The 12761-nt window shown below is 41.4% G+C and overlaps 2 protein-coding genes across 2 annotated transcripts; one reads left to right on the forward strand and one right to left on the reverse strand.

Moving 5' to 3' along the window:
- Positions 1 to 703: 703 nt before the first annotated feature.
- Positions 704 to 8487, reverse strand: ppm1la (protein phosphatase, Mg2+/Mn2+ dependent, 1La). The gene is made up of 4 exons (XM_048238880.1): positions 7486 to 8487; positions 3537 to 3711; positions 2711 to 2872; positions 704 to 2107 (listed from the first exon to the last, which is right to left on the reverse strand). Exons 1-4 carry the CDS (start codon positions 7882 to 7884, stop codon positions 1758 to 1760), a joined length of 1086 nt encoding a protein of 361 aa, XP_048094837.1. The 5' UTR covers positions 7885 to 8487; the 3' UTR covers positions 704 to 1757.
- Positions 8488 to 10297: 1810 nt separating this feature from the next.
- otol1a (otolin 1a) lies at positions 10298 to 12443 on the forward strand. The gene is made up of 4 exons (XM_048239033.1): positions 10298 to 10726; positions 10929 to 11022; positions 11148 to 11219; positions 11429 to 12443. Exons 1-4 carry the CDS (start codon positions 10316 to 10318, stop codon positions 12298 to 12300), a joined length of 1449 nt encoding a protein of 482 aa, XP_048094990.1. The 5' UTR covers positions 10298 to 10315; the 3' UTR covers positions 12301 to 12443.
- The last annotated feature ends 318 nt before the right edge of the window (positions 12444 to 12761 follow it).

Below are 12761 nucleotides of genomic sequence, written 5' to 3' on the forward strand. Positions count from 1 at the left end.
ATCACAGATGAACAACACGCGTGAGTCCATGGAGCACTTAGAACCACGATGACCCATGTTAAATGTGGCCCACGATACTGATAGGCTGTACCCTGTCTTCAGTCTTCAGCGCGTCGAGATAGTTTTGTTATGAGTGAAGGTGGCTGCCCTTTATGTAGATCAGATTATGTGTAGCCTAGGCTACGAGCTGCCAGTTCTAGTAATATAGACATACAGTGGATAAACAGTGACTCAACATGATTTTCGGTAAACGTGTTATAGGCTACATCAGAATCCTGGTATCCAAAAATCCTCTGATATTTTATAATGTACGCTATTCTAGGCGTTCCACCTGGCACCGACTGTCACGATTGACGGTAATCAGTCTGCGTCAGCACAGCTGCGCTAGTGACACAGATAGCCTACAGCTTCGTGTTCGGTTACTCCACCTCAAGAGAACGCTTGGGACATATTTTTATGGCACCTGTTGAAAAGTTCAATTTAATTGGTTTAATTATTTCGTTTTCAACAGTACCATTACATTTGGTATTAGGCTACATTGAGAATCAAATGCAGCAAGGCATCTGTCGCCTTTCACACACTTTGACAGCTGATGTTTTGTAGTACGGGCATTAAATAGTCAGTGTGAATACCTCGTTGTGCGAGTGCGTCACTGGGTCTGCCAATAATATCAGTGTTGAAAAGGACATACAGGGCTAGGGTGCCACATCATGTGATTTACTATATTTTATTTTCTCAATCATCACCACACAAATTAATAGCAGCAACGATTATAGCGGTGTGGAAACACTATAATCAGGCATTTTGCTCCCTTGGAATTTCATAAGCCTTTTCTTGTATTTCATGGTAAATGATTCAGCTGGTTTGATGTAACAGTTTCTGATGAACATGCAAGGGGAGAGGATGGCATTTTGTACATTGCATTTTTTTTTACTTAACATATGTTTTGACTGGTATCTGCACATATTATTTGGCAATGACCTTATTGGCAAATGGAAAAGGCCACGAAATAGCATAACATACAGTAAGGCTACATCGATCACTAAATAATAGGAGTGACATAACAAAGCAGTAGACATTAACAACAGTACAATTAGCGAAGCTGGTCAGTTGACTGTGCTACCATTTGTGACCTGTTATCAGATACCTCTATCCTGTATGATATTAACAAAATCAATATCACAAAGCACCTGACATTATCAAGCGCCTACTATGGCCATTGTGCTTGGTAAGTCATACTACAACAGTTATCCACAGATCCTCCTTAGGATGCCATGCAGATTGAGTCATATTCTGTCATTTAGTAGACAAATGGGAGATTGGGCTGTAAGCACAGGCATTTTGTGATTACATTAAGTTACTTAGTTCAGGAAACAAAAAGAAAAAAAATCTCAGGATTATATCAGTGCCATAACTACCTGGCGTTTGAATAATATGCAGTGCCATTACAATTAGTAAACAGTACCTGGTACACCTGAATGTATAGGTTAAAAAAATAAAACCCTTCCATTTTCCCAGAAATTCCAGTGACTATGAACTTGTTGATGCATAATAATAATTTCTTAGACAGGGACTCTAAAAACACAAAATTGTGTTCATTTCACAAGTCATTACGAAAACAATATTTTTCATAAATAACAGTGTTTAAGATATGTATGTCAGTACATTACACTGTACCCATCTTTTAGTAAGGTAAAGAGTCTGTATAGGAACTCAACGCAGGTGTCCTCTCTTCCTTCAAAAACTCAAAACCGAGTCTATTCTGCCGCCCTGCCACTAGGCCCGCTCTTAAACTTGACCACCATGACAGTGATGTTATCTGGGCAACCACGGTAAAACGACTGCAGCACAATGCTCTTGGCCCCAAAGTGTGGCTCGTCAAGACGCTCCCGCACAAAGCGCACTGCTTCCTCATTGCTAAAGGCATCCCATAGTCCATCTGAGGCCAGGATCATGAACTCAGGTTGGAGCTTGTCCAGGTCGAAGGTAAGCACATCGGGGTCAGGGATAACCACGTTGAGGTTCTTGAGTGGGTAGTCTCCCAGGGAGCGTGACATGGCTAGGATGCCCTGGACACGCCAGGAGCCATTGAAACTGATAAATCCACCTGCAGGAAGGGAATGCATTTACATGAATTCATTCACAATTCATCATCAATTCATTCAACATTCACAGTGTTCATTAACTTAGATAACAGAAAAATAACAAACAAGCTATATTTTACATTCTTTTCAGATTCTTCAGTTTTTGCAATTAAGAGGTTTGCCTCAAAGCTCAAAGAATATATAAGCAAAGGTTTGGTTTTAGATCTTTTACATCTACAAAATTGTAACACAAATGCATCAATGTATGCAATGTATGTGATGAAAACAGCACAGATTATACAGTACATCCTTCATACAGTATGTTTTGTGCAACATCCTTTTTGAATTTTGATTATGAATTATTTCACATGTGTGTTACCACAAGACACATTCCTTGAGTAAAACTTCATTCACATAATGTGAACGCCAGTTTAGAAAAAAAATCTTTAAAATCACCAGATGAAATAAATCCTCATAGTTCAAGTACACATAGTTTGGTAAAGTGGCTGTGACTATTTTTGCTGCGCCTACAATAGTCAGCAGATGGCAGTAGGGTACTGGTCCAGAGTTGATCGTTTTACCTTGATAGTCTTCATGTCCCTCTACATCTAGACAAACACACTCACCTGCTCTCTTGATCCTCTTGCGCTCCTTGAGTTGGTAGGGCTTGTGGTCATGTGACAATGCAATTGCATTTCCATCTTTATCGCAAATAACACCCCTGGAGTCCCCAACATTAGCCACTGTCAGCTCTCTATCAGAGAGTAAGGCCACCAAACATGTTGTACCTACACAAAGAATAAGGTATGATCAGGTATATTTGACACATCTGAGGACAGATCTGTTATGGTATAGGTTTTTTGTCTCTCTCCTTTACGGGAAATTAGTACCTTCTTATTTACTGAATGGACACAGACAGAGCTTCTCTGCTGCTTCCTGGTCTCAAAGCTTTAAACAGGAATAAATGAGCATTTCTGTTCAAAGACGTTTTTGTTTCTGGCGGGGTTTGTTGGTGTTCATCTTGCAATGACTGTTCTCAGTGTTTAGTCATACTGTACTGAATGTCAGGACAGTGAAAGGAGCTAAATACATAGAAACAATAGGGCAACTTGGCATTTGAGGTCTTGGTCATTCTTCCAGGGTCAAGCGACCCATTCTCTACATCTCTACAGTGCTACAGAATCCCTGAAAATCTCTATTCAATTCATGAGTCTTCATCCTAAAAATGAAATGTATAGGGACATTACAATAGCTAACAGTAGTGTCCCAAGACCAGTTTTGCTCATCTGCAGCCCTTGGCTTTCCCAGTCCTACAGCATATATACTGCTGAAAGCCCCATTTGCATGATGACAACTGTCTCCACCAATCACAAAACACAAAACACAGAATCCTTACTGTTCTCAGTTCAGTAAATCCTGCAGCTCTGGTCCTGCATAATCTCTAAACCTCACCTGCTTCATCATGGGAGGCGGAAAACTTCTCCACCATGTCGCGGTCCACTGCCAGAATGCGCTGCTCCAAGATAGCGGGGTAAGAGAGCTGGCTCTCCCTCTTCTCCCTCTCATAGGCCAGCAGCTGCTGCCGCAGCGCCTCGGGCAGGTGCGCCTTCACAAAGTCTGCAGCCGACTGAGGAAGGAGAAACACAGACAAAAGCTGGTGTGAATTTCGGAATGCAACATCGAATTCTTGCTTTAGGCCACTATTTATTAAGTATTGTTTGTAGTGTAAGGGTAATCCTCACACAATCTAATGACAGCCAGGATTTGACAGAAATCAGAATTTCAGACTTAAAAAGAAAAGAAATAATAATGATAAAGAGACACAAAAATAAGTGTTTGGATCAAAGCCACAATATGCAAACAAGAACAATTTGAAGTTGTTAGGAAGTCTGTCACTTTTGGGACCTATAGGCTAAACATATTCAATCCACTTTAAGTGAATCATGCTAAGCTGGGCTATAACATTGTGGGTGTCAGACTGCATTAGTGCACGCGCAGAGAAGAGATGTATGCTCTTTCCTAGCTCTGGGGTAGATGCCAAATAAGCCAATTTCCCAAAAAGTTGGGGTGTTCCTTTAATGCCTCCTTCTTCAATGGGCACATTTTAGAATATTTTAATTTGACCAAACACATATACAGTGTCTCAGACATATCCCATGCATGCCTCTGCTCACATCCACAGCATGTACACAGCTTACAACCCTGACTGGTCCCAAAGACATTCAGTTTGTTCCACTCTAAAGGAACAAAACATCAATGGCGTGTGAGGTTTTCAAAGAACAAAGAATTGACACTACTTATTTTATTATAATTATTTCATAATTTATTGTATAGCCTTTCATTAGTCCACCAGATAGTTAGGCTAATTTAAACACATTATGTCCCACCTTGGTCAATACACCAAGTCAGACACATTTTTTACTTTGTGTTTTATTAAAAAATGGTTACTGATTTTTCAAAATATACTCTAGTATCAAAATCGGTATCGATCTTTAAAATCCTATATTGGTCAGGATCTAATAATTTGCAGAGAGACATACCTGGATATGTTTCAGAGATTCATTTATGTGGGGGTCGTCTAAATTCCTCCATGACGTGCTTTTGTACATGCTTTATTCATACATATTCAAAGGCTTTCCATCACTTTAACAAGTAGACAAAGCAAAAGGGTGTGTATGAAGGCCCTTAGTGACCCTCTCTGAACTACTGACTGAGACCTGCCCCCACTCTTCCTTCATTCTCAGCTGAAGCACAATGGTCATCTAAGCAACGGTTGGGGGTGAGAAACAAGAGTGGTTGTGACATTGTGTGTGTGTGTGTGATCACATTTTGTTCATTTCTATTTACTAATTTATTTCTTCACCAATACTCTTCACTTTGTTGCAATGTAAAATTACACATGGTCTCTTGAGAACCATACAAAGGTCGCCTTTCTACTAGGTTGTTTTCTACTAAAAATGTGAACACTGGCGTCCATCATTGATACTATCCATTATATCAATGCAACAAAATTATGCTTTTTTATTGTCCAAAGGGTAATGCTTCAACTATAATGAGATATTCACTCATACATACAACCAGTTACATTAAATGATCGTCTATGACTGTCTAAATGATTTAACATAAATATTGTTAACACAATATTATAACAGATTATACTAATAATGTGTAAAAATACTAACTTAAAACATAATTAAATAAAATAAACACATACACTGATAATTAAAGGTTTTCTTCTGTTGAGCGTGCATCTTATCAGTGATTGGCTGGAACAGCTTGTTATGTTTCATGGTCCAGGCTGCACCAGCTGTTTTTGTTGCGTTTTTTTGAGCCTGGGCTGTCTACAGAGACCATGTTTTTTTTACAGTATATTCAGGGGACAGGCAGCTAGCGGCGTTTGCTGTATGTGACAAAAAATGTTTTAGCTTAGAAACTGTGGAACATCGCTTAGAGCACCTTTAATTTGCCACATTGCATAATATAATTTTATTTCCATGACTTAAGAGCTTAATGATGTCAAATGACTTAACTTTGCCAGTAACTCAAATATGGTTGTAATTTCATTCAGTACCTAACACTTCTCACATCACTAACAGTGGCAACACACCAAATGCTCTTGGATGAGGCTGGAACACTATAAATAAAAACATGCTCACTTGCTTCTATTTATAAAAACTTTATGTCCACCTATTCACCACTTCAAAATGCTCTAATCAGGGTTTCATAGAACAGCTCCTCTCTCTGATATGAGAGAGCCATCTTGGTCCTCTGGATCAGACAATGACTCTGAAACTATTAAGATACATGCAAAAAAAAAAAAAAAAAAAAAAAAAATATATATATATATATAAAGACTGTGGTTCCAACATGCTATATCCTCCATTTTAATGTATTTTCATAAATCATTTGTTTTTATTGTTGTTGGATTTATCTTTAATACACAATTAAATAACATGACTTATTAATGTTTATAAATTGATTTATAGCATTTTGGAACCAAACTCTTCATATGCTGAAATGCACCTTACTATGAACGTAACTCTTTGTGTGTGTGTGTGTGTGGGGGGGGACAGACAAAGCCAGTCAGTCTGAATGGCTGCAATCTCAGAGGCCAATTGGGTGAGCACCATGCACCTATCAGATCTCCTAACCGCAAGGTCATGCTGACTGAGTTATGTCTCACCATGCTGCTTTCACAGAAAACAAATCTCTATATCTCCACATCATCCATCCTTGCCTTTATATATATAAATAGATTCTGACATTGTGTTCTAACAAATGGAAATGGAATATTCTCTTTGTGACCAAGCAGGTTTTATTTATCCTGTATGGTCCCAGTTTGCAATGTGGCATGACTCAGTCACCTATGACCTTTAGTTACAGTACATCTTTGATGATGTGAGCTACTTCCATTCAAATCAACTATTCTGTAACCTTCCCTTTCCAGACAATAACACATAGGCCTACAGTGTGATCATGCTAGACATCAGACAGAACTACTAAATATTTAATGTGCTGCAGCGTAATGGGAGGAAGTGGTTTACAGAAAGCTCCAACCATTGCTGAGAAGCTAATTGCTCCAACTACAGCACTTTGATTTGCTGGTTCTGTGGTATGATGTTTATGAAGGCCAAAACATCATCGTAGACATGAAGTCACCAGACACCCCGATCCCCATTAACTCTAATGAAGGCCTGCATTTTTTTTACCAACTCCTCCACATAAACTATACTAAACGTATACAAAGCTATAACAGACCAGATCAAGAGGAAGCAGACATCATAAACACAGAGGCAAGGTATGACTAACTACTATGTAACTATGACTATGTTTGATGAATATGATCAATAGCTGATACTGGATTTATAATAATGCAAATAACATAATCAGAGAAACTAGTACAAAGTCGAACATCTGCCATGGTTTGCGACTTTCACAAAGGCATCATCTTGGGGAGGTAAAGGGAAGTCATGAATGCAACCAAGTGGTGTGAGCATAAACAAGTCCATTTCTGGTGACTAACTAGGGAATTGACCGACCTCCCACCACCCACACCCTTTGAGTGTGGTGTCCATAACACTCACTGTTCCTGTCCCCAGTTTAAGACCTTCACCATTAGAAAATTCAGAGTAGCTGAAAAGGATTTGCAGGCCTTTGACTTCTGTCAGTAGAATTGTAGTTTAGATACAATGTATCCGGGTGAAATTCATTTTCTCACTCTCTGCATTCAGATAAAAAAGGATAGGAATTAAGCACCAGGACCAGTCACCAGTCCATAGCCTGCACCTCTGTAGGCTACTTATCCCACCTTAGCTTGATGATGATGCTGATGATGATAGTGAAGTTTGCTTTCCTACACAGGCAACTAACCTAATATGTACAAAACATGAAAACATCATACCTCTCCACCATGACCGTCGAATATCCCAAATATGGACGGGTGACTTTTATTAACAATGTCTGTGAGTACTTCAAAGCGGTCTTCCATGTGGTCCCTCCTGCCCTGGATGGAGTACACTGCTACATTGTTGTTTTTGAACTCCCAGGTTTTAGAAAATTCAGCATCTGCGACATCCAGACCTCCAAGTCTATCGTTAAGCATGATCTCTGCCACTTTCCCCTTAACCATTTTCACAGCATCACGGCTGGATTTCACAATGGTCTTTACTTCATCCGTATGGAAGAAGTAACTCCACAAAGCCAAGCTTATGCATAACAAAAACAAGGTCTCTGGCCTGAGTAAGAAATAACGCATGATCCGACCAAGAAGAGACAACAGCGTCATTGTGTCTCCTATCATCACACGCACATAAACTGCTTAATGTCGTTCCTCTTGCACAAATTACTCCATTCCACGGTAAATCATTTAAAATAATGGCTATAAAGGACCTCTCCGATGTCCGCTTAACGTCTGAAACGAAAAGGCCTTTCAACAAAGCGCTCCCCGCACAACGCATCTGATTTCTACTGGATGTAGGCAACTGTTTGAACTGTCTCCGTTTGTTAGCTCCTGTGTCTGCAGTCAGAGCAAGGAAACCGAATTCGATTGCAGCAGTGGACACAACAGCAGCTGAAGAGACCGGCAGATACACCGCGAGGTATCTGTCGTCGGTAATAGTCCATTCTAGTATGTGTCTCTGAAGTGGGCTAGCGCTCTCTAATTTGACGAGTCAAGCCTCGACGAATTTAAAGAAAAAATAAAGCCCCTACTTTTCGCATCACGACTTAATAATGCTCTATTGTTGGCATTACACAAGCGTCCAGAGGGCGCATTACGTAGCCCACCACACATCACTGCAAATAGTTCTAGTCTAGTTGTAGTGAGCATGCTCTGTGATTCATTGCACCACAAAGATATGATGTTATGGGCCTAATACGACGAAAAATCAGCTACAGTTTCATATGTATATTTCCAAGACGTATGATCACGACAATAAATCGTAGCGCGTGTGTTAGAAGCGCTTGGGGATTTGTATGTGATGAAGGCTATACATTCACAGACCTTGCTAGAATTAGGTTATTAATGACATTATCATAAAATGTATTTCTATACACTACAGAATGATAATCACGCCAGAATGTAGTACTTTTGGGGTTGTTAACAGTTTAAAGCAGGTCTAGCCCATACGATCAAAACAAAGTCGTGTATTTGAGTTCAGGCAATTGGAAGTCGGCTAGAAGGAATATAAAGGTCTTTTTCTGGCTGATGACGTGAGGTAGTGCGTCATTGCCAGTAGCCTCTCCAGATGTAGTTTTGGATTCCTCTGAACTACTTTGAAATTACCCATCTCTGATGTGAATCTTACCGCAGTCTTCAATCCACAAGATAGCAGTTCCGTGGAAGCACATTCTCCTTTAAGTGGCCTGGATATAAGTATTAAGCTCGTAGGCCTAATCTTTGAGGAATATGCAGGAGTGCAGTATTTTGGACATGAAACAATTGTATTGCAACTACATTGAACTGCACTTTAAGGCAAAAGGCTGTAAATATTGGGCTTTAAACGGAATAGTTCTGCGTTCGCCTACTTTAGAAAACTGTAAAAAACGTCCCATAATTATTATTATTATTATTATTATTTTGCAAGGGAAATGAAGCTAAATTAAAAATGGATGTAATCAAGCAGCTAAACCACGACGTTTGATATTTATTTCTAGAATTGGGATAAAAGTGTGTTGGTAACTTGGTAGGCTATACTTAGAACTGATACCAACAGGCTATAGAAAGTTAAACTGGCAAAAGATAAAAGTCTGTCCCTCATAGTCAGGTAGCCTAATCCACCAACAAGACCACTGGATAACACTCAAGAGATGTAAATAACAGTACTGGATAAACCCCATATTAATTAAGTTTACCTCTGTTTTCATTTGAAAGATGTGTTTTTCACTTGCCTTGCTGCTTCAGATCTTGTTTGATGTGCTGCCAGGTGGGTTGGTCACACTGACATGCAAGGGCCTGATCTCAACCCAACACAAGAGGACGTAGATGTGGGTCCATATATATTTGTACTCAGTAATCTTATTAAGTTTCCAACACCTTGTACCGTAGAAAAGGTCTCTTACTGTTATGCATATTCAGGCTTGTTTCACTGCACACCCGTAAGGACCTGACCATAACCCTGTGGTGTCACCTAACACAGGCATAATTCTCTTTACACCCACACCCCCATCTTGTGTTTCCCTTTTGATCCTTGGGAAAATCATGACTCCCATAACCTCGAACTGACTTTGCATAGTATTAATCAAGGTTTGCTTATCCTCTTGAGAAGTGCTTCATTTTCATACATGGAACAAGAAAGTGTAAGAGTGAAAAGACTGACCGTTCAGTTGGATCTCAAAAAGATACATTCAAAACAGTCCTCAGATATCAGCTTTGGAGTGCCAGCCAGATGCCCTCCACCTTTCAAATCACAGGTATCCCTCTCATTGGTCAGACTGCTTGAGAATGGCGAAGCACAAGTTGATAAAAGGCTTTGCTTTGGTTGTGTCTTCAGAGAAGGTTAAGACTCATCTATACGGTAAGTATGATTCAACACCTTGTCTCCCTTATCTATCTATCTATCTATCTATCTATCTATCTATCTATCTATCTATCTATCTATTTATCTATCTATCTACATTTCTATCTAAATATCCATTTTGTTTTCAATACACACACTTGCACACTTCTCTAAATTGCTCTCAGTCAACACACTGAGATGACCCGGAAAGCACTGCATGTTGTATTCCTGGCGATGGCCCTGTTGACCGCCCTGATGGCAACCCAGGCATCTGCTGCCAGAACCACAAGATGGCCAAAACCGAAGCATACCAAGAAGCCCCCGAGAGGTGGCAGTGGACCAGTCCAGGGAGTCCCCCCTCGCCTGGGTCTCCATCAGGCCAGCACCACTACCCCGAGTCCCTCCAGCACTACAGGGACAGAGGAGACCACTGAATCCATGATGGATGGCTACTCCTCCTCCCCCACGGACAGCACCACGTACTCCAGTGATGCCTATTCCGCTGACTACCACACAGAGGCCATGGTGCCAGCTGGAGTGGGGCTAGAGAACTACACCCTGGACTATAACGAATGCTTCTTTAACTTCTGTGAGTGCTGTCCTCCTGAGAAAGGACCTCCAGGACCAGTGGGAGAGAGGGGTCTAGCAGGTATGGACAGGGACCTAAATAAAAAATACCAATAAAAATCCATACGGTAGTTCTATAAAGAGAACATAATTAGTTTCTGTACAATCACATAAACAAAGGTGATCATGTAGTATTATAGTATTAGTTTTATTCAAACATGGATTCAGAAATACACTGTCTAGCAAACCTGGTAATGATTTGTGCTATACTCTCCATGAGCCAGGACCACCAGGAGAGAAGGGTGAGAAAGGACCAATGGGGTTAGCTGGTCCAGCAGGTCTTCCTGGCACACCAGGACTTGTTGGAAGTAAAGGTGAATCATTCTTTCTCACCTCAGCCTGACCATGAAACAGAACTTCTTTTAACAGTACCGATTCTTATTGTACCTGTATTGTATCCTCCATGTGTTTTGTTTTGTTTTTTGTTTTTTTTTTTCAGGAGAAAAGGGAGACCGTGGAGAGGCAGGGATCCCTGGCAGCTTAGGTATTCCAGGAAGACCTGGGGACAAAGGTGTGGCTCAGATTTCCAAACACCAGCCTTTCATTCCAGATCTGATAGTACAGTAGTAATTGTTACAATAATTCTGTTTCATAGTGAGTGTAGCATACAAAGGCCATATCCATCTCATAGTCGTCTCACTTAGTGCTGTAGCCAGGAAGTGGTAAGATCCTTCATCTATATGGTGCTGCCTCTTTTTATACAAATGTTTCTGTTTGCAGGTGATCCTGGCACAAGAGGCAGCAATGGAGATACAGGCCCTCCTGGGATGAAAGGAGACCCCGGGGAGAAAGGGGACCGGGGTGAGGGTGGGTTTAAGGGAGAAAAGGGAGACCCAGGGGTAGTGGGGATGATGGGAGCTCCTGGCCTAGATGGTATGAAAGGGGAAAGGGGGGAAACTGGAGACTGCCTACCTGGAGAGAAGGGGGATCAGGGTGAGACTGGACCCCCTGGACCGAAAGGTGAAGCTGGACCTCCTGGACAGAACGGCACTCATGGACCTCCTGGGGCTGACGGTGAGAAGGGCGACGCAGGCTCTCCAGGGGTCAAGGGAGACACAGGACCCGTGGGGCCACCCGGTCCACCGGGGGGAAGAGGCGTACCAGGACTGAAGGGAGCCAGGGGGCCAAAGGGGCCGCGGGGGCAGAGAGGAGTGAAAGGTGCCAAAGGGGAGGGTGCGGTCCAGAGTCGCTCGGCATTCAGTGTGGGTCTCTTCCCCAGCAGGTCCTTTCCTCCTCCTGGCCTGCCTGTCAAATTTGACAAGGTCTTTTACAATGATGAGGGTCACTGGGATGCTGCCACCAGCAAGTTTAACTGCACCCTCCCAGGTGTGTACGTGTTCTCGTACCACATTACTGTCCGGAACCGGCCACTCCGCGCTGCCCTGGTAGTGAATGGCATGCGCAAGTTGCGTACACGTGACTCCCTCTATGGCCAGGACATTGACCAAGCCTCCAACATGGCCTTGTTCCGGCTGGACCCTGGAGACGAGGTGTGGCTGGAGACTCTACGGGACTGGAACGGAGTTTACTCAAGTAGTGAAGATGATAGCACCTTCTCTGGCTTCCTTCTCTATGCTGATGTCAAGGACTGAACCTGACACGCTCTGTCCTTTGTTTGACCCAGTCAGCACACTGTAGCCATAACCTCTATGCTTTGCATGATATTCATTACAACAACAAGTAACTTTCACTGCCTGACCAGTCTCTTTCTGGTTTCTGTTGATGTAATGGAAGGGCCTAGTGCACAACATCAAATGTATTCAAATATAGATGGCAGCCTTAGCGAAATTAAAGTACATTCTGTTGCATTCAGTCTACATTTTTTTATTTGTACATTCAATAATTACATGATATACAGTATTGTTTATGATTTTTTTTGTATTCGTGTTGTCCACTAGATGGCACCATGGTGCTTATAAAGTGGTGAAATGTGATTTTGAATACAATAGAAAACACATTACATAGACCCATACAAATAGTTTCATATTTGGTATTTAACATACACTACATTGTACAAGTGAAACCATAGACATGATGGATGTAGGCACTTATG

This window comes from Alosa alosa, chromosome 1, assembly GCF_017589495.1.
Source record: "Alosa alosa isolate M-15738 ecotype Scorff River chromosome 1, AALO_Geno_1.1, whole genome shotgun sequence".
NCBI classification, from domain to species: Eukaryota; Metazoa; Chordata; class Actinopteri; order Clupeiformes; family Clupeidae; genus Alosa; species Alosa alosa.

Bases quoted from the DNA above. Each gene is read 5' to 3' on its own strand.
- ppm1la (XM_048238880.1), bottom strand. From the start codon at position 7,884: ATGATAGGAGACACAATGACGCTGTTGTCTCTTCTTGGTCGGATCATG. The intron at 2,873-3,536 runs GTGAGGTTTAGA...TTCTTTGTGTAG, and splicing joins CGCCTCCCATGATGAAGCAG to GTACAACATGTTTGGTGGCC. The intron at 2,108-2,710 runs GTGAGTGTGTTT...CCCTTCCTGCAG, and splicing joins CAAGAGGATCAAGAGAGCAG to GTGGATTTATCAGTTTCAAT.
- otol1a (XM_048239033.1), top strand. From the start codon at position 10,316: ATGGCCCTGTTGACCGCCCTGATGGCAACCCAGGCATCTGCTGCCAGA. The intron at 11,023-11,147 runs GTGAATCATTCT...TTTTTTTTTCAG, and splicing joins AGGACTTGTTGGAAGTAAAG to GAGAAAAGGGAGACCGTGGA. The intron at 11,220-11,428 runs GTGTGGCTCAGA...TTCTGTTTGCAG, and splicing joins AGGAAGACCTGGGGACAAAG to GTGATCCTGGCACAAGAGGC.